The 23778-nt window shown below is 37.8% G+C and overlaps 1 protein-coding gene and 2 non-coding genes across 3 annotated transcripts in view; all 3 read left to right on the top strand.

Annotated features, from left to right (window-relative positions):
* LOC105226366 (protein Skeletor, isoforms B/C) overlaps positions 1–23778 on the top strand; it is a 97986-nt gene that overhangs the window by 46333 nt on the left and 27875 nt on the right. Inside the window, exons 2-3 of the mRNA XM_011205220.4 lie at positions 1136–1212; positions 3180–3331. Of these exons, the coding sequence (XP_011203522.2) occupies positions 1136–1212; positions 3180–3331 (229 nt within the window). The remainder of the gene's footprint in view (positions 1–1135; positions 1213–3179; positions 3332–23778) is intronic.
* LOC125776956 (U1 spliceosomal RNA) lies at positions 1682–1846 on the top strand. The gene has a single exon (XR_007422058.1). It is a non-coding gene; the product is annotated as a U1 spliceosomal RNA (small nuclear RNA).
* Positions 17769–17933, top strand: LOC115066165 (U1 spliceosomal RNA). Its single transcript, XR_003845790.2, has one exon. It is a non-coding gene; the product is annotated as a U1 spliceosomal RNA (small nuclear RNA).

Below are 23778 nucleotides of genomic sequence, written 5' to 3'. Positions count from 1 at the left end.
ATTCCTTATTGACCGTTCTTCCCTGTGGCAAGAACTCGTGATGCACCACGCCCCTGCAATCGAAGAAAACTGTCAGTTACGATTCGCGATACTTTTTGAACACACCTCGTATGATCTTCACTGCGTGCTGAACATGGTCTATTCTGTCGAATATTATCCAATAATGAAGTTGAGCGAAATGCGTGAAACACATTCTTTATAGAACGTGATTTTTTGTAAAAAAGGAATTTGACACCTCTCAAGCGTGATCTTTCAAAAAAGGCTATTTAAAAAGTACCTCTACTTGGGTTACACGTTAAAAACAATCACATCATCTCTAACTATACTGCTTTATAGAGCATAGAGTGATTAAAAATATTTTTGGAGAAGATGTATAGAGTGACGTCACTTTAGCAATATTCGTTAGAAGAGATTTGTTCAAATAATTTATCGGTCTATTCTTAGGAAATTTAGAAATAAAGATTTTTAAGCAGACTTGCGGCTATATACCATATAAGTATATATGCGGAAAGTAATTTATTTGAACTTAGAAGAATCTTTCTTGAGTAAATTTTTATTGATATTTAAAAATTTTGACTTAAAATCTTAGGACGTTCCTTGCCTAATAATTTTTTTATCCCTCGAAACTGCACAAAATACCACACGGTGCATTTAATGAGCCTTTCATAGAATTCAAATGCATATGTTGGTTGATTTTGCTGAGACAAAAGGCGAATTTAATTCCCAAAGTATGTAAAACAAAGAAAATAGGAAAAGTTTATAGCGAAACTTTGTGAGTTTGTACGGTGGCTGCACAAGATTTAATTTTATTTTGTTTTAACTTCTTATTGTTGTTGCTCTGTTATTGCAAAGCTTTTTCAATACAGCTGATGTTTATTTATTATGTTTGTTGTTCCCAACTTTCTTACTTACCTTCATTTCACTTCTAATCACAAAATGCCTGCATTGTCCTCAAGCTGTCTTCACATTTACTTAGAAAATAAGACATTACCATACAAATTCACTTACCAAGTACATGCTAAGTATATTGCGCTGTGTGAATGAGGAATTATGCGCTACTTTAAGAGACAGCGAAGAGTTAATGCTCTTCAAATCGTTCATTTTTTATTAAAACAAAATATTTCTTTCATTACAGCTTCAGGGCGCGCACCACCAGAGCCCTACTACGGTCGCTACATCGGAGAATTTACAAATTTTGCGCACGGCATAAAGGTGAGTTCACAATTATATTTAAATTGTATTATACCATAGTTTAAATAGTGGGTAATACATATATGGTAGATTATTGATGAGTGTAGAAATGATTACTGATTATATAGTAAATAATTAGAACTCGTTTGAGATAACTTAAATATATATTTATATAATCGTCTTCGAACCACTATTTAGCAGAGTTTTTAGGTTTACTTAAAAATATTTTTAAGTTGTGGTCACTGGATATTTCAGTATTTATAAAACGATTAGTTTTCTCCCCAACTAAAACATTGACGTTTACATTTTGCATCTACCCCTATACGTAAGGGATGGTCCTACATGACATACATTTGTCCGTATTGTACCTGCAATCGTACAAATGTCCTTTTTCATTGAGCACTAAACTCATGCATATCCTTTTTACTTGAATTCTCAACCACTTTCTACAACATTCTAGTGAAATACTTTCGTTTGAACGGAGAAAAGCATACTTACCTGGCGTAGAGGTTATCCGTGATCATGAAGGCGGTTCCTCCGAAGCGAGACCTGATCATTGCACTTCGATTGGGTTGACCTTTGCGATTATTCCTAATGTGAATAACTCGTGCGTGTAATTTTTGGTAGCCGGGAATGGCGTACGCGCCGTCCCGACGTTAATAAATACATTCGGAGACTATTATTAAGGTAGAGGCGAAGAATTGGGCTTGGGTGTGTACAGTTAGATTGGCTGAAAACATCTTGCAGATCATTCCGATTTAGCGCACTCTCGCAGAGTACGTTGAAAATGGCATAGTTTGGGCAGTTCTGTCGAGATAACCATTTATTATCGATTATAAACCTGGGACGTATCCTATAAATAATTCAAACTATACTACTAAGGCACTAAATAATTGTACTTTTGATCTGCGTTTAATACTTTATGTGTTAATTTAAATTTTATATCTCGTAGAATATATCTTTGGTCACAAATCACCGATATGTTGAAAAACTTCGCTTTGATGCGGATTATGGCTAGACGTTCACCCACAGGGGTAAATGCTAGGACTCGGCAACGGAGTCTCTCTCCCACCACGAATCCCACACCGAATTTTCGCTCCTTTATGTGGCCACTGTTGTAAATGCCACAAGGACCTACTCGTCTCAGTCCTTGTACCGTTCAACGCACTTCTTGAATGACTGTAATGTCAGCCTTTACTCTTACGAGGACATCAACCAGAAGGGCAGAGACACCTTCCCAATTAAGGGAACGGACATTCCAGGTGCATAACATGTATGCAGTCGTCGTCATCAACAGGGAGGTTACTCATCCGATGCTGTTTTGTTCTTTTCATTGGGGATTTTTTTTATGTGGATGGTCCCAAAACCAGCTTTTAACCCTGAGAAAGGGATGTTTCGCCTTCTCACTTTAATCCACCTTCAAACGGATGATTTTGGGTACCCAGAGGATACTTAGTCTCAGACTGGAAGTCGTAAGATACTTGAGCCATATGTAAAAGAATCGTTTCTGGCCACTCCTAAGAGAATGGTGCTCAAAGAACTTTCCTCACTGCGTGAAGTTCTACACAGGGCTAAATCTTCCAAACTTCAGAAGTAATACAGGGTAATTTAGTTAATAATTCGGGATGAGAAATGATTTCAGATTACTTTTCAATTAACAAAGTTTATTCAACAAACTTATCTGCATTAAAAATAGGTTAGGTTTTCAAAGTTTGTATGTCAAAAATAATCTAGTATTTGTAAACATTAATTTTCTATATTTCAAACGAAAGCAAACATTGATTTTTTGAATAAAAATAAACTTTTCATTTCAACATATCCTATCGAGAGTTTATTCTACATACATACATATGTATATTTTAACACATATCGACTTCATCACAAATTGTTAAGCAAATAAACTCTACATCTGTGTTAGTATGTATTTGCATATACATATGTATATATATAAATACAACTCTGTAATATCACTTTATTATCTCTCGCAGGGCTCCATTTATGCCGTCGACGAATCTACGCTGTTCATCAAATCATTTGCATATGATGGCACGGGACCGGATGCATTCTTCTGGGTTGGTAAAACTCCACGTCCAAGTCCCGAAGGATACATCATACCATATCCAGAAGAGTATGCTGGCATGTAAGTACACTACTGTGCAATATTTAGAATTACATACATAAGGGAAGTATGTACATATGTATGTATATGCTTGCACATTTGAGCAGAAGCTTCTGTGTAGTTCGTACTCGTACATATATACATACATATATGTATGTAGATAGCTTTGCTATGTGCATAGTTATATTTATATAGTGCGGTTATATGTATAATTATATATTTTGGGTTTATATACACTTATGTATTATATTTTTGTATCCATATTTATATACTAACAGTGAAATATGCTGAAATTTAAGAATACTAAATCATTATTGACTGTAATGTGCTGATGCTGCATGCTTGTTCTACAAATATATAATAACATTTATATCTAGAAGTAACCACGGATTAGTGTAGTTATGTACTGAAAAGCATTCCGGGAAGTAGTTAAGAGTTTTAATTGTACTTTAAACCAAAAAAAAATAAAACAAATTCATACAATAATATAATAATATTTATAATATGCATATGTATTAGAGATTTTTTTTTCGCTGGGTACTCTGAAAAATAGGTTCCTAGGTACCAATAACAAAGTCTCTCCAGGTAGGAACTCTTTAATTGTAGAAGGTGCTCCGCCTAAGGATACATGGTAGTTCCTATGCTTCCTCGGTGGGTACTGCGTCGAATACTCTCTGAGCTGGAGTGTTTTCATCCAATCGGAAGCCATGGCCTAGTCAACGTAGCCTTTGTTTCTTAGATCACTGAATTACGTCCATGTCGTTTTATATCTCGTACAGCTTATCGTTCCATCGACTGTGATATTCGCCTCTGCCGATATTCAAAGGACCATAAATCTACTGCAGAAACTTTCTTTCGAAAACCTGTAACGCTGACTCATCAGACGTTGTCATCGTCCTGCCTCTGCACCATTTAGCAAGACGGGGATGATGTGTAACCTGCAGAATGTGGTCTTTGTTCGTCGGGAGAGGACTTAGTCCTCAATTACCTACTAAGTACGAAATTGCACCTGTTGGCAAGAGTAATCCTGCGTTGGATTTCCAGGCTAACATTGTTGGTGGTGTTAATGCTGGTTCCTAAATAGACGAAATTATCTACAACTTCAAAGTTATGACGGTCAACAAGGACGTGGTAGTCAACTCGTGAGAGCGACGACTGTTTGTTTGATGACAGGAGATATTTCGTTTTGCATTCGTTCACTACTTCACCCATTTGCTTCGCTTCAATATCCAGTCTGGAGAAAGTAGAACTAATGACGCGGTTGTTTTGGCCAATGTTATCGATGTCATCGGTTCAGCTGTGTAACTCGAATTATTTTTTCTAGGAGTAGATTGAAGAAGTCACACGATAGGGAGTCGGCTTTACTGAAACCTAGTTTGCTAACGAACAGTTCGGAGAGGTCATTCCCGACCTTGATTGAGCTTTTGGTACGAGTATTGCTTATCGTCAGTTTACACAGGCGTATTAGTTTTGCTGCTTTGAAATTGATAAAAAGGTAGTATGTGTCGATTCTCTTTGCGTGAGACTTTTCTAAAATTTCCAAATAAATTGTTCAGATTGAATCGCTATAGCATATAGTTGTCACGTAAATTGAAAGATCAAAATCAAGAAAAGATCTGTTTATTCCCTTTTATGCGAAAAAACGCACCAGTGTAGGGTATTATAGCGGAAGTTAACGTTTGCTCGGGCTTAAATTGATAAAATCAAAACAACTTCAACTGAAAATAGTGGTAACTGTTAACGCCAAAAAATAGGATTTAGTTGTTTTAAAGTTGAGTTGTCACAACTTCAATTCAGCAGAGTTGAGTTGTAAATTCATGTTATTCGCATTTCTTTTTCCAAAGCATAATATTTTCCTCCGAAATGTTTAGTTTTGGTTTTAAACCCAGTTCTACTTCTAAAATTTCTGAAACTTGCGATTAAGTTTCACTTGTGTGTTAGTACAAATTTGATCAGTCTATTTTAAAGCCTTTCTAAATTTTATGATCGCCTCGCGTTTGATAAACTCTTACCTACACTCATGAAAGTTACTAATGCATATGCATGCACACACACACACACACTCAAATGTGCGAGCGCGCTTATAAATACATATATGCGAAAAGTGGCATTAGCTTCGACAATGTAATGAATTACAAATGTCACTTGAAGGTTACTGCCAAAGGACTCTTCATAGTTTTATTCTTAACAACTAATGTTTAAGCGACCCTTTTCTTCTGCTATATGTTGTTGCTGTGAAAAATTAAGCTCTCCTTATCCGCGCTTATCTGCACTTGTCAGTTGTTGCGCTCTGAATAGCGCATCCTTGGCAGGCGAAGCGCGCATCGCTAACTACTCTGCCTCGCCTTAATTTGTCCATGCTTGTCAGCGCTGACATTTCGCTAAGAAAACCAAAATGAGCGAATTTAAATGCACAAATGCAATGCGAAAACCTTATGCCGCTCAATCATACACATTGACGCTTAGAAGTGGAACTGCATAGGTAGGTCTCCTGCCTGATTTTAGGTTAGGGTGAAGTACAATTGCAACGCTGCATCTTCGGCGATAGTTTGTGATTGCAAATACGAGGGTGCTTTGATATGTTTGAAAATTTAAAAAAGACTTATTGGTGATTTTTATTAAACGGTTGGTGGATTCCTCAAAAAATTTTATGAAATGCTAGCCAGTTGACAGTCCTTGACCTATAAAATCCAGGTGTATTGTAGCTTAAGGATGACTGCGCTGAAAGAGAACTACTTAAACCACCGAAAGCCTCATGCCCCACAGCACGTAATACCAGAATTTCCTTCATTTCGGGTTTATAGAACAAACACAAATATCATTCTTATTCTTCTTTAATGGCGAAGACCTAACGCGGTTACAGTCGAGTTTTCCACAGCGCGCCAGTCGTTCTTCTTTTCGCTGTTTGGCGCCAATTGGAAATTCCAAGTGTAGCCAGGTCCTTCTCCACCTGGTCTTTTCAACGGAGTACAGGTCTACCTTTTCCTTTGCTTCCTCCGGTGGGGATTGTGTCAAATACTCTCAGAGCTGGAGTGTTTTCATCCATTCGGACAACATGACCTAGTCACCATAGCCGCTGTCTCTTAATTCGCTGAACGATATCAATGTGGTTGTACATATATCTTGTACAGCTCATCGTTCCATCAACTGTGGTATTAGCCGTTGCTGATATGCAAAGGACCATAAATCTTCCGCACAATCTTTCTGTCGAAAACTCGTAACGCCGACTCATCTGATGTTGTCATCGTCCATGCCTCTGCGCCGTATAGCAGGTTGGGAATAATGATTGACTTATAGAGTTTGGTTTTTATTCGGCGAGAGAGGACTTTCCTTCTCAATGGCCTACTCAGTTCGTAGTAGCACTTGTTGTTATTGATGTTGTTGTGGACACATGCTTGAAGGTATTTTCAGGTAAGCAAACACTTGGCTTGACGGTTTCAGATTTTTTTTAATATTTCAAGGAAATGATTTAGATAAGCAAGAAGTTCTACTTGAAGGCATTACAAACTTCTGAGATTTAAAACTGAAACTTGAGTATATGACTGCAATAGTTTGAGGGTCTTAAAAAACACAATTATAAGAAAAAGCACTCGTTCAGATAAATACTCTGGATATAACAATTCCAACCTCAACAAGCTGCCCACGTAAATTCATGTAAACATATACATTTATGCCATATAATATACGTATCGTATGCCCTTATTTACTTACACTATACACTAATTGCCGTTATAATATCTGAGTTTGCATGTTTGACTTTGCTCCTCTTACTGTCTTAAAGGATAAAGGTGAATGAGGTTGCCTCTTGTGGTGAAAGTGGTAGAGCACAAAGAGAAGACTTGACATTCTCGCTATTTTTGTAGTTAAACGTAATAAAATTTAAGTCTGAGAAGGTTATCAAATAAAATATTTGTGTATGATTTTAATTACATAGAAATACAAGACATTTGCTTATGCATAAATATCTTTAATCGGCATCAACATTAGAATGCCATGACCATGCTAGTAAATTCATTCATAGATATGTATATGGTGACTATAAGGCTGCGTGCGGCCATCACGGCGTACTTAATGACGCAATGTCACGTTCTACATGGTCATTTCTCAAAAACATTTTTATTATTGCACAAAACAAGTACAACAAATCTTGATGTGTTGCTCGAAAATAATTCATATCAGGAGGTCCGTGGCCGAGGATCCTTATAGTGGATGACATTCTGTATAATGCTGTATGAAATTTCGATCATTCAGTCGACAGATTTACTATACAGCACATTACCATTACCCTTTCCAGATATTCTGATATCTATTCTCTCTCTACAGTTTTCCTAATCCATTATACGCAGTGTTGTTATTTGCAACCAGATTTCAACCATAAATATGTAATTAGTAGTTCTAATTGATTGACTCAATTCAATAAGGAAACATTTGTCTTAACGGCTGAATTTTCTGACCTTATTTCCTATGTCATGTAGGGATAATGATCGTAGAAGAAGAAGTGGAGCATAGTATGACATCTTTGTTCCACTAGTAACCTGAGAATCAGTTTGTATTACTTTTCAAGACGCAGTAGACATAGCAAAGCTCGGAGGGGTATTTACCAAAGCTGGCATCTTCAGGGTTACTTTTTCTTCAGATAGTCCAATTGTTGATAGAACTGGTTCCAAATTAGAGTTTGGCCTTAGGAGGCCAACTCATAAAAGATGATTCCTTGCTAATCCCATCAAAAATTCATCGAACATCTGAACAGCAATACTGGTTGGGCTATCGTTTGCGACGATTGCGACTCATTTCGCTTGAGGTTGTCGTAAGCGAGCCAATTTTAATCATTGGTAACCAACCGCTTCCGAGGCTGTTGTTTTCTTTTCATTGGGGTCTTTTTTACGTGGAGGGTCCTTAAACCAGCACGCAACCCTGACGGGGGATGGTTCGACTTCTTACGTGAGCTTTTTGGCTAAATGAGCTGTGGATACGCTGGCTAGGTCATGTCGTCCTAATAGATGAAAGCACCCCAGCTTTGAGAGTATTCGACGCATTATCCGTCTGGGCAAGCAGAGGAGGAGGAAAACATCTACTCCGTTGGAAAGACCAGGTGGGGAGGGACCTGGTAACACTTGAAATCTCCTATTGTCGTCAATAGCGTAAATGGCGCGCTGTTGTAAACTCGGCTATAACAGCGTAAGTGGTGTCTACGCGAAGAAAGAAGAAGTAGAACCATGCGCTTTAGAAATGGATTGATTTTGCTTCAACCCGTCGATCTTTTCCTTTTGCTGAACTTCAAGCAATACTGGGTAAAGCAATCCCAAATTGTGTGAGAGACTTTTTTAATAGGAAATTTTATCTCTCAATGGAAATAACACAAAGAGCGAAATATAACCCGATGGCCGACCACCAACGGAGCTTTCACTAGCAAATATTTTTTTTCTCCGAAAAAATCAATGTCTAATAACTAAACTGCATTGCTGTGGCATACACTCCTTTTCTGAACACAAAAGAAAAACAAACATATACATACTAAAGTACTTTTACCTACAATTGGCGGCACCAAAAAATATATACATACATATATGTGTGTATCAAAAATCTGATTGAGTTAGAATATTCGTTAACAACGTTTATACAAGCATTTTAGAACATCTAAGATAACGGCGACACCGAAACATACATAAAAGCCCAAATACCAACGATGGCGACGCGTCGATAGCGTATCTATCTAAAAAATGTGAAAACAGCAACAAAAAGGCGGAAAATGAATGCAGGATGTATGCCACTAAGGAACTTCATATTGTAATCGACTTTAATGCGTTTCATTGTTGATGCCACGTGTCAGGCTTTATTAGTTGGTACGTTCAACGCCTGCTAGACAGGAAAACACCCACATCACGACATCACGTTACTTCGCCACCGCCGCCGCCGCATTACTTTGGGATGATTGGTGGCGTGGCAACAAACGGAGGCAACAATTGCATGCTTTTACGCTTTCAGGTACATTACCCACTCCCACACCCACTCTCACTGCTACGGCCAGCGTCTCCCCGACACTGATGTTCATTGTCAAAACGATGACGAAAGCGTGGAGTTTGAGGTGGGCCGTTAATGTTTCGAGGTGATTTCCTATTTTAGTCTGTGCTTTCTTCGTTTTTTTTTTGTGATTTCGGTTTGGTTGTTGGGGTGGCATGCGTGGTTGTCTTGATTTGATGATTTCAGTGTGAGTTTCTAATTTATTGAATTCTATAGCCACACAAATAGGAGCGGATATAAATAATACATTAATATATAGTGTGATATATATATGTATATTGGAAGATGTGCAGGAATTGATTATTTGCTAAAGTGGAGCGGGAGTGCGGTAGTGGGAGAGAAGGAAAGCATAATTTGAAATTGGCTACGACTTAGTTAGTCATTAGACGTTTTTAGAGGCGTTTACAGATTGGTAATTGAATTTCTAATGAAAACTTAACTGCTGTTGATTAAAATATTGAATTTACTTTTTATACTATTCCAATATTGCTACAGAGCATAATGGTTTTGTTCACCTTACGGTTGTTCGTATCAGCCAAAACTAATCGAGATAGATATAGGGTAATGTGAGGTAACTTAACTGAATAGGGTACTGTAGGTGTAACTTGAGTAAAAATTTAAATATCTTGATGAAATTTGGTATGCGCGTTCCTTAGTAAAAAATTATTAGTTTGTGGATGGGCGTAACCGGTTCACTGCCACGTCCACAAAACGCCATTAATCGAAAACGTATAAAGTGCCATAACTAAGCACCGGATTACGAGAAAAAATATAATTTGGCACAGAGGACGCAGTAGCAAGGTGTAACTATGGAAGAAAAAGTTGAATTGAAAAAGTGGGCGTCCCCCTCTAACAAGTTTAATGTACATATCTCCTTGACCACTTAAACTACACAAGCAAATTTTCCTAGCGCAAACAGGGTTTGTCCGGAAAGTAATAGGACTGATTTTCTTCCGCCGCGACTGCACTTCGGAGCGTCCGCGCACCGACTGGATTCGGTAGACTACCTTACAAACGAGCAGTCAGTTGTCTCCGAACACCTGGAGAGTCAGGGCAAACATTTTCGCGCGACGTGTTTCTGTGAGTGATGCCAGCCGAAAATGCAGCGTTCGTTGGAGCAGAGGTACGGTAAATCTGCGACAGAATCGTTTGATCATTGATTCTTACTGATATGATAAAGCAAGAAGTGGTGTGTTTCGGTGGCACCAGTCCTTTTTGGAGAGCCATGAAGAAGTCGCTGTTGAAAACCGTGCAGGGACACCTGCGATTTCGACAAACACCGACAATACGATCGTTTGCGCAAAGTTTTGAACACAGACCCTCGACAAAGTATTCGTTTAATTGCTCAGATGTTAAATTTATCAAAATCTGTGGTTCATGACATTGGGATGGAGCACTTGAACATGAGAAAGGTGTGTGTGAATTGGAAGTTGAACCAGGACAACGCCTCGGCTGGCGGTGTGAGCTTGTCCTTGTGAACAGCTATTTAACCAAGACCGACATTCCAAAGCTTCCGCAGCTGCCCTACAGCCCAGCTGGAGCCTCGGATTTTTTTGTTTCCTAGCCTGAAAAGGCCGATGAAAGGCAAGCATTTTGAGACGACAGAGGGGATCCAAGCAACATGCACCTCGGCTCAAGCCTATTCCGGAGAATTCTTTCCGTGACACCTTCAATGCTTGGAAATCGCACTGCCAGCCTATTTTGAAAGTTTTTAAAGAATAGTAACGATTAGTTCATCAAATTTTTTTAAATCGACTAAGTCCTATTACTTTCCACTCAAACCCTGTACAAGTTTCATGCGCCACTCTATAGTTGACACATAAAATATTCATATACATCTATAAATACATAATTATATTAATAAATATGCATATCCATATAAAAAAATTAAAAATGTATATTTATGACCAGCAGAAAATACGAAAATTTTTAAAATTTCTGCTTTCTTTGTGTGTGTGTGAGTGAATTTTTCACCATTAAACGCCTGCAGCTACACAACATTTTATTAGACACTCATTAAGTGTGACATCCTCAAATGGCCTTGGCTTCTCTCTTCTCTTCTCTTCTCTTCTTTTTCATCTCTTTGTTTTTCCCTGCTCTTCATGCTCCACGAACATACTTGTATGATTTTAAAATATTTGTGTTGTGTGAGTATTCATGAACTCAGACGCACCCACTTATAGACAATTTTCAAAATCTGGTACGTGATTTCTATTGACAATTTTAAGCCAACAGTGAAAGAAATGTACAAAAAACTCTAGAGTTCAGTCGCAGGCTATCCTCTGGTAATTCGAAAGGCGGCAACACAGCGCAGGACATGCTAATGGCCACCATGAAGTTTGCCTATAAATATCTGTAGTTTTTTACACCTAACCTAACCCAACTTTCATAGAACTTTTTTTTAGCATTTTTCTCATTTTGAAAGCAATCATGTTTAATTATCTATGCTGACAATCAAAGCTTTTTTTAGAGTCGTTTTCGAAGTCGGCATTGCGCTTAGGACACAGCGTGATATTTGTTTTGTTTTTATTTTGCGGTTCGCCTACGCTTCGAACGCTTTTATTTTCACGCCACTTGGAGCACAATCGAAATGAGCAAAATGCAAAATTAACAAAAAGCCGAGCCACCACGTGACAATGCATGCACTGAGCAGAAGTAATTAAATTAGAATTTTGAAAAGTATAAAGGAAGCGTGATTAACATGAGCCACACGCCGCGCTGCAGTTACTTAGTTGTTGTTCGACTCGCTGACAGCTCGAGGAACTGTTGCTCATCTGCATATATGCCCACTTATCTGAATGTGTATATGTGCGTGTGTGTGTGGATGGGTGCAAATTTACGAGATGTGGGATATCCATTTCGATGTTTAATGCTGATTTATGCAGATTTCATTTGGCTGACACACAGGGAGACTTTAAATGCGAAATGAGTATTGCGTTTTGGACAGCGAGTGGGCGCACGCGGATCGTTGGCCCTCAGCCGGCGGTGATTGTAGTCGGACTTATAACAAAATTTAAATTTTGTAATAAGGGGAAACAATGTCTATGTAACCCGTAAATAAAGGCCTATCATTTATATTCATCCTTTGAATATAAGGAATCTTCATTTCATTTCTTGAAAACAAGCGTCCAAAGAAAAAAATTTTGGGTGGGTGTCTTTTAAATGTATTGTCGGGTAGTACATCTTCTATGCCAATAAAGAAGAAGGAGGACATCTTCGGAGATGATTGGTGTCAAAAATGTAGTCGGATCTAGTGCGTAGCTTTGTTTTGGAATCTGTAAAGAGGTCTTGTCCGCAGATAAACAAAAAAATTGAAAAGGTCTCTAAAAAACTGGTGTAAAACTTTTGAAAGATATTTATACTCATCCGATGTTGTCGTCGCTCATGCCTCTACACCATATAGCAGGACGGGAATAATGAGTGACTTATAGAGTTTTGTTTTTGTTCTTCTCAATTGCCTACTCAGTTCGAAGTAGCACCTGTTGGCAAGAATTAATCTGCGTTGGATTTCGCTGCTGACATTGTTGTTGCTGTTAATGCTGGTTACAAGATAGACGAAATTACCTACAACTTCCAAGTTATGACTGTCAATAGTGACTTGGGTACCTAGTCGCGAGTGCTACTGCTGTTTTTTAATGATATTTTGGTGATATTTTCCATTTTCCTCACTTCTTTGTCCAACCTAGAAAAAGCAGAACTGACGGAGCGGTTTTTATGGCCAATGATATCAATGTCATCGGCGTACGCTCTTGTAGAAGATCTTAACTTTTCTATTTAGCTCTGCAGCTTGAATTATTTTCTCCAGCAGTAGATTGAAGAAGTCGCACGATAAAATTCAGTCGTTGCGGCATAAAGACAGCTCATTTTCGTGCTGTCAAAAAAGAATTGGTTCTTCTTCTTCTTCTTAATTATAGTCGAGTTTACAACAGCGCGCCAGTCGTTTCTTCTTTTCTATACGTGGCGCCAATTGGACAATCCAAATGTAGCCAGGTCTTTCTTCATCTGGTGTCTCCAACAGAGTGGAGGTCTTCCTCTTCCTCTGCTTCCACCGGTGGATATTGCGTCGAATATTTGTAGAGCTGAAGTGTTTTAATCCATTTGGACGGCACGACCTAGCCAGCGTAGCCGCTGTCTTTTAATTATAATATCTCGTACAGCTCATTGTTCCATCGAAAGCGATATTCGTCGTGGCCAACGCGCAAAGGACTATAAATCTTTCACAGAACCTTTCTCTAGAAAACTCGTAATGTCGACTCATCAGATGTTATCATCGTCCATGCCTCTGTACCATATAGAAGGAAGGGAATAAAGAGTGACTCATAAAGTTTGTTTTTTATTCGTCGATAGAGGACTTCTCAATTGCCTACTCAGTTCGAAGTAGCACCGGTTGGCAAGAATTATCCTGTGTTAGATTTCTAGGCTGACATTATTGTTGCTGTTAATGCTGGTTCCAAGAAAGGCGAAATTACCTACAACTTCAAAGTTATGACTGTCAACAGTGACAAGGGTACCTATACGCGAGTGCTACTGCTGTTTCTTTAATGACAGGTGATATTTTCCATTTTCCTCAATTCTTTGTCCAAACTAGAAAAAGCAGAACTAACGAAGCGGTTTTTATGGCCAATGATATCAATGTCATCGGCGTACGCCCTTGTAGAAGATCTTAACTTTTCTATTTAGCTCTGCAGCTTGAATTATTTTCTTCAGCAGTAGATTGAAGAAGTCGCACGACAGAGAGTCACCTTGTTTGAAACCTCGTTTGGTATCGATCGCCTCGGAAAGGCTCTTTCCGATCCTGATGGAGCTTTTGGTATTACTCAACGTCAGCTTATACAGACGTATCAGTTTTGCGGGGATACAAAATTCAGTCATTGCAGCATAAACACAGCTCATTTTCGTGCTGTCAAAAGCAGCTTTGAAATCGATGAAGAGGTGATGTGTGTCGATCCTCTTACCGCGGGTCTCCAAGATTTGGTTGATGGTGAATATCTGGTCAGTTGTTGATTTTCCGAGCCTGAAGCCACTTTGACAAGGTTCAATCAGTCCGTTGACGGTGGGCTTTAATCATTCACACAATACGCTCGATAGAACCTTATATGCGATGCTGTGGAGGCTTATACCACGGTAGTTGGCGGAAATTGTAGGGTCTCCGTTTTTTGTGGGTTGGACGTAGCACCATTAAATTACCAATTTTCGGCGCCGTTTTTGAATAGCTCGACCAGCAAATCATCGGTCTCGCCGCTTTCTATACAAATTTCTTCATAGTCGGGTAATGGAACGTCTCCCTATACATATATAGTACCACTAAGCATGACACATATTGTTACACAACTACTTCAATCTACATACAAATGTACTCCTCCCATATATACTCCTTTTACCTCATGCAACCATTAAAGCGTTTGACTGGTAAACCAAGCAACTCAGCACTCATTAACGATTCATCAGTCATTATACTAATCACCAGAGACGCGGTGTATTTGTCGTCTTAACACTTTCACACCCTTTTACTTTTCTGCTCCCTTCAATTCTGCACACACATATACAGTCGCTGGTATGCTTGCGTGTGCCGTCACATTCTCACTTCATAAACTCGCTGCACACCCTCCTTGACAACGATTTCGTTGATCTGCATTTGTCGTTGACAAAATTACTTAAAGATAATTAAATTTGAGTTCTTTTGTGTTCGGAGGGAGTTTGGAAAATGCAGCAAACGAAGTTGCTTCAAAAATTGCCACTTCGACACGGCTGCTTACCGTGTTCGGTTTGCTACAGAAATTAACTTTGGATTTTGGGGAAATTTGAATTTTGACTTAAAATTGTTTTCATCAAGTTTTCAGCTTTTATTTTAAAAAATTGAAATTTCAATTCCAGTTGTTTTGGTATTGAGTTCTCTCGTATTACTTTCTTGTTTTGTTTTTATGAAATTTTGTGGCTCATAAATTGTGCATAATTCCTTCATTTATCTTTTTTGTATGAACAAGTGTTCTCGCATCATCATTTACAACACAATCAGCGCCGTTACGCCCATCAAGCTCAGCTTGTACATACTTTTACAGTTGTGTAGATGTGGGGGTGTGCATTTTTCACTCACGTATCGCACTGCCGTCTGTCCATTGTCATTTAAAGTTAATTGAGTAGTCATCATTTGGCGTTGTTCACCGTTTTTGTCAGCTGATTATTCATAAACACACATACACAATCACACAAATTCATACACATAAGTACTTGCCGTCGTTCCTCATCAGGTACTTGTGCCATGGACCAGTCGCCGCTCCTCAATTACATGTTTATATCCGCATTTTTTTCGGGGTGATTTTTGTGCCTGAAATATTCACCAGTCGAAAATTAATTTGCTTATGCTCACATTTTTGTTGTTTGCCCACAAATACGGGTGAATGCTTGTCGGAGTGTTTAATATTTGTTTTGTGTTCACTTCTATATTTGTATGTACCTAGGCATGTATATACATACATAAGTACATATGTACTTAGTTGATTTGCATTTACACATTTCATTGCTTTTATTAAACAATCTATCAGGTTTATTGACATGCAACAAGTCAGTTGGGTGATTGAAGTGCTGAGAGGGTGTGTAATAAAAATATTAAAAAACTTCATGAGTAACTATATATGTACATAAGTATGTAAATATGATATGATTGCTATGGCATGAATACTAAATAGTTGGTGAAGGGTTAAATGATTGTAATTTCCATTTTTAGTAGACAAAAAATAATAATGAAGTAATTATAAAAATAAAAACAAGTAAAGAAGACTTAAGTTCGACACGATATTTTGACATTGACTGCATAATTTAAATTATGAATTTTACGCAATCGGTATACGAACATAAGCCATACCGCCAACGCCATCAGAAAAGTTAAAAAATAAATTGTTTGAAGCTTCGTGTTACCAATAGATTCTAGGCGAAGACTACGAACCTGATCATAAGTTATTGGATATATCAATCTACATACATAGCTCAGCACTTCTCGGCCTATTCTTTCTCATTTTAATAGCCTGCACAGGGTAGATTAAGTTTGCCCTGAAATTTGTAACACTCAGCAGGAAACTTCGCAGACCCCATAAACCATATATGCCCTAAATACATATGATCACCGTGACGAGCGAAAGTACGAACAAAGCGCTTTTCTAAATCAGCTAACATAAGCAAATCAGACTATATCCTAACAAGGTTAGATTACAATACATAGTCACTTTCGGGTGAGGATTCCCTCTACGGGCGATTGGAAAAGAGGTTTAGTAGAAGAGCAGGACAGGTCCAAAATGGCCTACGGAGTATGGGCTGAAGTATACTGCAATGATCTTCACATACTACTATTTGAATCCGCCTACCAAACTTACGCAGCATTTTTCAAGCGGATACACTAGGTATAGAGAAGGCCCATGAAGTTCTATTGGTAACCTACGGGAGGATACTGAAAGCAACCAACTAACGAATAGCCAGTTGTCATTGTTTGCCTGTTCGACGATACAGCTTAATTCGAACTTGTCAAAAACTCCAGGAAGGCTTTCATCTCACACGCAGATTACTCCACTTGTCCATAATTAAGGTTTTCGGCTACGAAAAGGCCGATAAGTTGGCAAGGTTAAGAGCCTCTTTAGATGAAACCGAGGCGGAGTCAATACCATGCCGTCTGTAAACGATCAAAAAAAAGAAATATATGCATTTTGAACAAATAACTCAGTATACAAGTAGATGGAACTCAATAACAAGCTGCAAGATAACAAAGCAGATATGGAATATATAAAAATAATTGCCGCAGCTGCAATCTAGAAGGGAATAAGGACAAGATATCTTTACGAAATGTGGCATGGTTTATAGCCCAAGGCAATAGTACAAACTGAGAGTAATATAGTAAAATTCTCTATACAATTTTATTTAGATATCTTTAAAACTGAAAGTTAAGATAGTTTTTAAATGGATAGTCGTAAATAATACAAGGTTGATTTCCAAACCAATTTCAGTTAGTACATATGTGATGACTTCTTTTATGAACGTCGGACTACATTCACTGCATTAGATGGTTAAGAGTTTCACAAAGAATTTCGATACAGTTGAAAGAAAAATCTAACTTAGAAACATTACATCCTAACTTAATCACGCACCATCTCTCAAATAACCTTTCTCATTGATATATGGATTAGTCCTCAGGAAAAAAATTGTACACTCTGAAAGATTCCCATGAAAAATCTATAACAATGAAAACTCAACATGCAACATGTTACAGAAACAACCCTAACACAAATTAGGTAAATAACCATTTTATTCTTTACCTTTCCCCTCTCTTTCGCTTGTGTAATGAATATCATTTTTCATTGAGCACTAAACTCACGCATATCCTTTTTGTAGTAATTCTCAACCACTTTCTACAATATTTTGCTGAAATACTTTCGTTTGAGCGGAGAAAAGCATACTTACCTGGCGTAGAGGTTATCCGTGATCATGAAGGCGGTTCCTCCGGAGCGAGACCTGATCATTGCACTTCGATTGGGTTGACCTTTGCGATTATTCCTAATGTGAATAACTCGTGCGTGTAATTTTTGGTAGCCGGGAATGGCGTACGCGCCGTCCCGACGTTTTAAATACATACATATAATTACATACGAAAGGCGTGGTATTTTCTATAACACTTATAAACTTATACTTTTAAAAATTCATTGTTGCTGGTTTTGATATTTCAAAAACATTAATAAGTCAACAGTTCAGTGGAAGAATACTTCACAGTTCGTTTCCTTTAGGAATTTGCGTTTCCAAATTTTATGTGAATAAAGTTATCACTTTTACTATTGAGGGAAGATATCTAAGTAAATTGAATATAACCCTTAAACCATACGAGTGGGTTTGCTTCCTTAGACAAATAAGTCGATCATTCGAATATAGATTTCATTCCAGTTATGCAAGAAGTTTCATAAATAACACAAGTCTACAAATAAAAAGCGAAAAAATGCAACTGTCTTGGCTATGCGTGCATCGTTATCTTTGAAGGTTCCTAAGTTTGAATTAGAAGATTAAACAAACATCACGAACAGTTTTCCAGTTACATCAAAAAAAAAGTCTCTTTGAAGAAATATTTGAAAAATACCCTGTTGACTAATATACTGATAAAATTTAAAAATAAAAAAAAGTTTTTACTTTATGTAAGACGTTTATTATATCGTGTAATAATTACATATAACTATTGAACCTGTTTTGTAGATTTCCTTTTTGCAAATGGCGATTTTTTCTTGTATTCTCTATTACTTTCTCTCATTAGGAACCAACATTAATCCCCCATCATTGCAGGATCCCAGCGGCCTTGATATCTCTGTTCCATTGTTAAAATATCTTGGTGGAACCTCTCTCCCTGTTCATCACTGACGGAACCTAAATTTTGTGGAAAAAAACTCAAATGTGAATGTAAAAAATGAATTTTTAGTGACATTCTGCAACCCATTCTTTGGTAGTTTTCCAGCAACTCGTCGATTAGTTCCTCATACGTGTTAGACTTTTTGTTTCCTAAATGATATCCAGGCTTTACGTTGAACGGGGTTTAGTTTCTCTTCAAACTGCTTGTCCTTCAGAATTTTTCGGATTTGGGGTCCAATGAAAATTCCTTCTTTTAGCTTGGCGTCACTTAACTTCTGGAAAACTTCTTTGAGGTATTTGAAAGCTTCGCTATTCTTATCGAAAGCTTTAACAAAGTTTTTCATCAATCCGAGTTTTATGTGTAAAGGGGGCAGCAAAACCTTACGAGGGTCAACTAGAGGTATATTCTTGATGTTAGCTTCACCCGGCACGAAATCACCTCTTTGCGGCCAATCTTTTATTTTGTAATGTTTTTCTGTTGCTCTACTGTCCCAAAGGCACAAAAAACAACAGTATTTAGTAAATCCCCCTTGAAGCCTAAGAAGTAGTCCTATGACTTTAAGATCACCACATATCTGCCACTTGTATGTGTTGTAGTTTGTGCAATTCAAAATCAATGACATACTTTCATAAGTTTCCTTCATATCAACAGCGTGGGAAAGTGGAATTGAAGATTTAGTGTTGCCATTATGTAGCAAAACGGCTTTTAAACTTTTCTTAGATGAGTCTATGAATAAACGCCACTCTTCTGGATTATGTTGATAGCCTAACTTCTCCATAACACTTGCAGTATCAGTACAAAAGCAAATTTTATCTCGCAATGTAAAGAAAGAGGCAAACTCTTCATTACGGTATCTAAACGCGGTGACCTTAGTTCCTTTGGCCAGTAAATTCCACTGCTGTAACCTTGACGCTAAAAGTTCTGCATGTTATTTAGATAAGTTAAGGTCACGCACTAAATCATTAAGTTCAGGCTGCTCGATCAAATGTGTTTTTTTCTTTTCTTCTTCATCTTCGGAAATCTGATACACAGGAGACTCTTTGCTTCTTTTACGGAATATAATATTCTCTTCTATAGCATCATCAACAGCACAACGTCCAAGTTCGGTATCTAAGTCCTGTGCCAATGGTGAAACGGGAATTGGTAAATTTTCGCCATGTGGAACGGGTCGTTTAGCTGAAGATATGTCGGGATATTGAATTTTGTGCTTATTTTTTTTTTGAAAATCCACATACGTTTGTCATACAAAAATAGCAATCGGTAGCATGGTTTGTCGGCTCACACCAGATCATCGGAATAGCAAAGGGCATTGATGATCTATTTCCATTAAGCCAGTGGCTTAAGTTTGACATACAAGTCTGGCAACAAATATGAGGAGTCCAATTCCGATCTTGATTCACTATAGGAAAACCAAAATACTTGAGATATGCTAATTCAGTCACTTTAGTTATTAATCTGGCATGAGATTTAGGTGTATACAAGCCACAAACATAACAAAATGAATCAATCGATGTATTACAACCGAGTGAACATCTGGGATTCTTTGCTGAAATGAAATGAAGTCGACCCATCTCTGAATGGTAATAGGAGACGAAAAATGGATCAAATACGACAATAATGTGCGAAAACGATCATGGTCCAAGCGTGGTGAAGCTCAACAAGTGTTCGCAATGCCAGGATTAAGGCTTCGAAAGATTATGCCGAGTTTTTGGTGAAATTGGAAAGGAATCATCCACTATGAGCTGCTCCAGGCACACGATTAATTCTACAATATACTGTCACCAACTGATGAGATTTAAGCAAGCAATCGGAAAAAAGGCCAAAACTGATCAACAGAAAGGGCTTCGTCTTCCATCAGGACAACGCTAGACCACACACATCTTTGTTGACTCGGCAAAAACTGGGAGTGCTTGGCTGGGAAGTTTTGATGCATCCACCATATAGCCCTTACCTTGCACCATCCGATTACCATTTGTTTCGATCAATGCACAACTCCCTTAATGGAGTAAAGTTGGCTGCAAGAAAAACCTGTGAAAATTACTTGTTGCAGTTTTTCGCCGTGAAATCAGAAAAGTTTTAGAAAAGTTTTATAGGATAGTATCTCTAGCGGAAAAATTGCACAAAGTGGTCGACCAAAATGGTATATACATATTTGAAGTTTGATTAGAAATACGAAATAACTTTTTCGACTACCCAATATATCGATATAAGCACTTTTTCAAATAGTTGTATGTCAGCACATATGCATATATAGAAATAAATATGAGAGTGCGTATGCTTGAATGATAGCACTGGAGATACATATACGACTGCAACGACATGTATTGAGAAAATACGAAAAGACTTTTTCGACTACCCAATATGTATTACTCTATAAAAATGGACATATGAAGGATACATTAATGCATTGTGTGAAATTGCTACAATTGCGTTTAAATAATACAATATACATGTGTATGTATGTATGGCGAAATATCAATAATGACAACATTATAAATGTCAACCGTAATGACATAGTGAACTTCAAATATTGGTTTTCTTGTGTTGCTAATAAAAAGGAAAAGTGAAGAAGAAGAAAAACTCTAAAAGCTATTCATAGTTACATATATACGCATACATGAAAATACATATGTGTATGTGTGTATATGTACAGTAATAACAACAAGTGTTCGAGTGGATATCCTGCTGTCACAAAACCCAATAAAATATCCTAGCAAAACAAACATTGCAAAGCGAATAAAGAAAAGAAACAGACTTGAATTCGTTCCGCGCAAACCTTGCAAACACACTGACACACTTGCAATACATACACACACCTATATACTTATAGTATATAGTAGTTATACAAACATGCGTAAGTATGTAAGTTAGCAAAGGCCTTTCAAAATAATTGCAAGTAGGCAGGAAGATGGGTTGGGGGCACAAGGAAAACATCGAATGAAATCAAATAAAATAAATGCACTCTGGTGGCAAAATGAGAAAACGCACTGACATACATAAAAAAAATACCACATTTTAAACATATAAATTGTCAATATGTGAGTGAGTATGTTCTATGTGTATTTGTAGCCTGCATGTCTCCTGATGATTGCAAATACTGCCGCGCAAAACCCAACCGCATTACCGAAAGCAGCGCGCAGTGAAAGCGAATTCTCATCATTACCAGCAACAAATAAGAAATCAAATAAAGCCTTTCGACAAAGCGTCGATTGAAAAAGAATATTATTAGAAAAACACGCAGCGCAAAAGTATATATATTTAGCCTTAGTGTCACAAAGCTTAGCGCTGAAAGTCCCAAGGGTAACGCTAGAAAGCATTGTTTCGATTGAATGAAATTTTTGCAAGGCACCCAGTAGGAAATTTTAGTTCACTGTTAGTATTAATTGTATTAAAAAAAATTCAGAAAAGCAGTTTGACAGACAAAATGATGGAGTGGATATCTGCCCTATTGTTTATGGAAGAGTAATCAATGAGTTCTAATAATAAGTATTTTATTACTCCACATTAATTTTGGCATAAATATTAAGAGTACATCTCGATTACTTTGGATTGACAACGAGATGGGTATTTGATAATCTCGAGACCTTGCCTTAGCAGATGCTAGTTAACCACTAATTTTGATAGATCCTTCTGGCCTAATGCGGATCACATGAGATCCACTGAACTAAGGAGTAAGACTCATCTTGACGCAACCGTAGGATGCGCTCACTAGGCGTGCATGAGGTAAGGATGAACGTTTTATAGCAGGCAAAGCTGTATGGTGGATAGAGAGAGAGAAGTGGAAATACCAAATTTCAGATATCGCGGCATAAAGGCAGTTCCGTTTCGTTCTGTCAAAAGCAGTCATGAAATTGACGAAGAAGTTGTTTGTGTGTCGTTCCTCTTTTTACGCATCTTTTCCAAGATTTTATGCATGGTGCATATCTGGTCAGTTGTAGATTTTTCAGGCCTAAAGCCGCACTAATAAGTTGATGACGGTAGGCTTTAATCTTTCACATAATTCGCTCGATAGAACCTTATGTGCGATGTTGAGGAAGCTTATCCCACGGTAGTTGACGCACATTGTGGGGTCTCCCTTTTTGTAGATTGGGTATAGCACACTTAAATTCCATTCGTCATGTATGCTTTCGTCCGACCTTACTTATGTATTTACTATTTAAAATTAAAGCCATCTAAAAAATGTATCAAAACAAAATAATTTTCTCATAAACATTTCCCTACCGGGATCGCATTAGCTGTTTCGGCAACAACTTGCACTCGGTGTATTAACAAAATGCACCAGCAACCAACAACAAGCTGACAAACTGCATAAGGGAATATCAAACCACAATTGCTGATCAATTTTGTGTCGTCTCATTAGGATTCTTCCTTTGAGTACAAATGAAGCAAGCAGCAGGTCATTGCCTAAACGAGGACATATGCACATACCCACGCACCTAACAACGCTTAGGCATTAATGTATGCTTATGTGTATGTTTGTGTAGAATATAAATCCATGTGTGTGTATATGTGCTTTTCTATTGGCAGCTTCTGTGTGTGTGTGTGTGTTGCGAAAGTCACTAGGACGAGCAATCAACCCACTGAACGTGCAATCGAGCGACCGATGCATGCCGCACACGGACACACACACACGCACACATGCTGAACGATGGCACTCGGTGTGTTGTCAACCTCATTTCAAGGGTGAAATTAAGTACTCAACCGTGTCTAATGTGGATGGGCAATGCTTTGCTAAGTATGTACACATACATTCACAATTTTATAAACACATGTGTATGCCACATCGGGGTATATGCCATGCACAGTTATTTCAAAATTCACCTTGGCACTCTTTCTCCGACCACTGCACACTCGCGTCTTTGATTCCGTTGCAAAGCCAAAATGCCATCTTTTGAAGTTTGAAAGCTTAACTCCTTCGCATAACATAAATAATTTACCTTACAAACTGACATAATTTCAATCAGTTGCATCGCCAGCTGTTCCATCGTTCACCTGACCTCGAGAGATTAAGCAAGTACTTATGTATTTAATTTTCGCATATATGTACATATGTGTATATACTTTGATACGCGTG

This window comes from Bactrocera dorsalis, chromosome 2, assembly GCF_023373825.1.
Source record: "Bactrocera dorsalis isolate Fly_Bdor chromosome 2, ASM2337382v1, whole genome shotgun sequence".
In the NCBI taxonomy this organism is placed as follows: Eukaryota; Metazoa; Arthropoda; class Insecta; order Diptera; family Tephritidae; genus Bactrocera; species Bactrocera dorsalis.
This window is presented reverse-complemented; position numbering and strand designations above follow the sequence as displayed.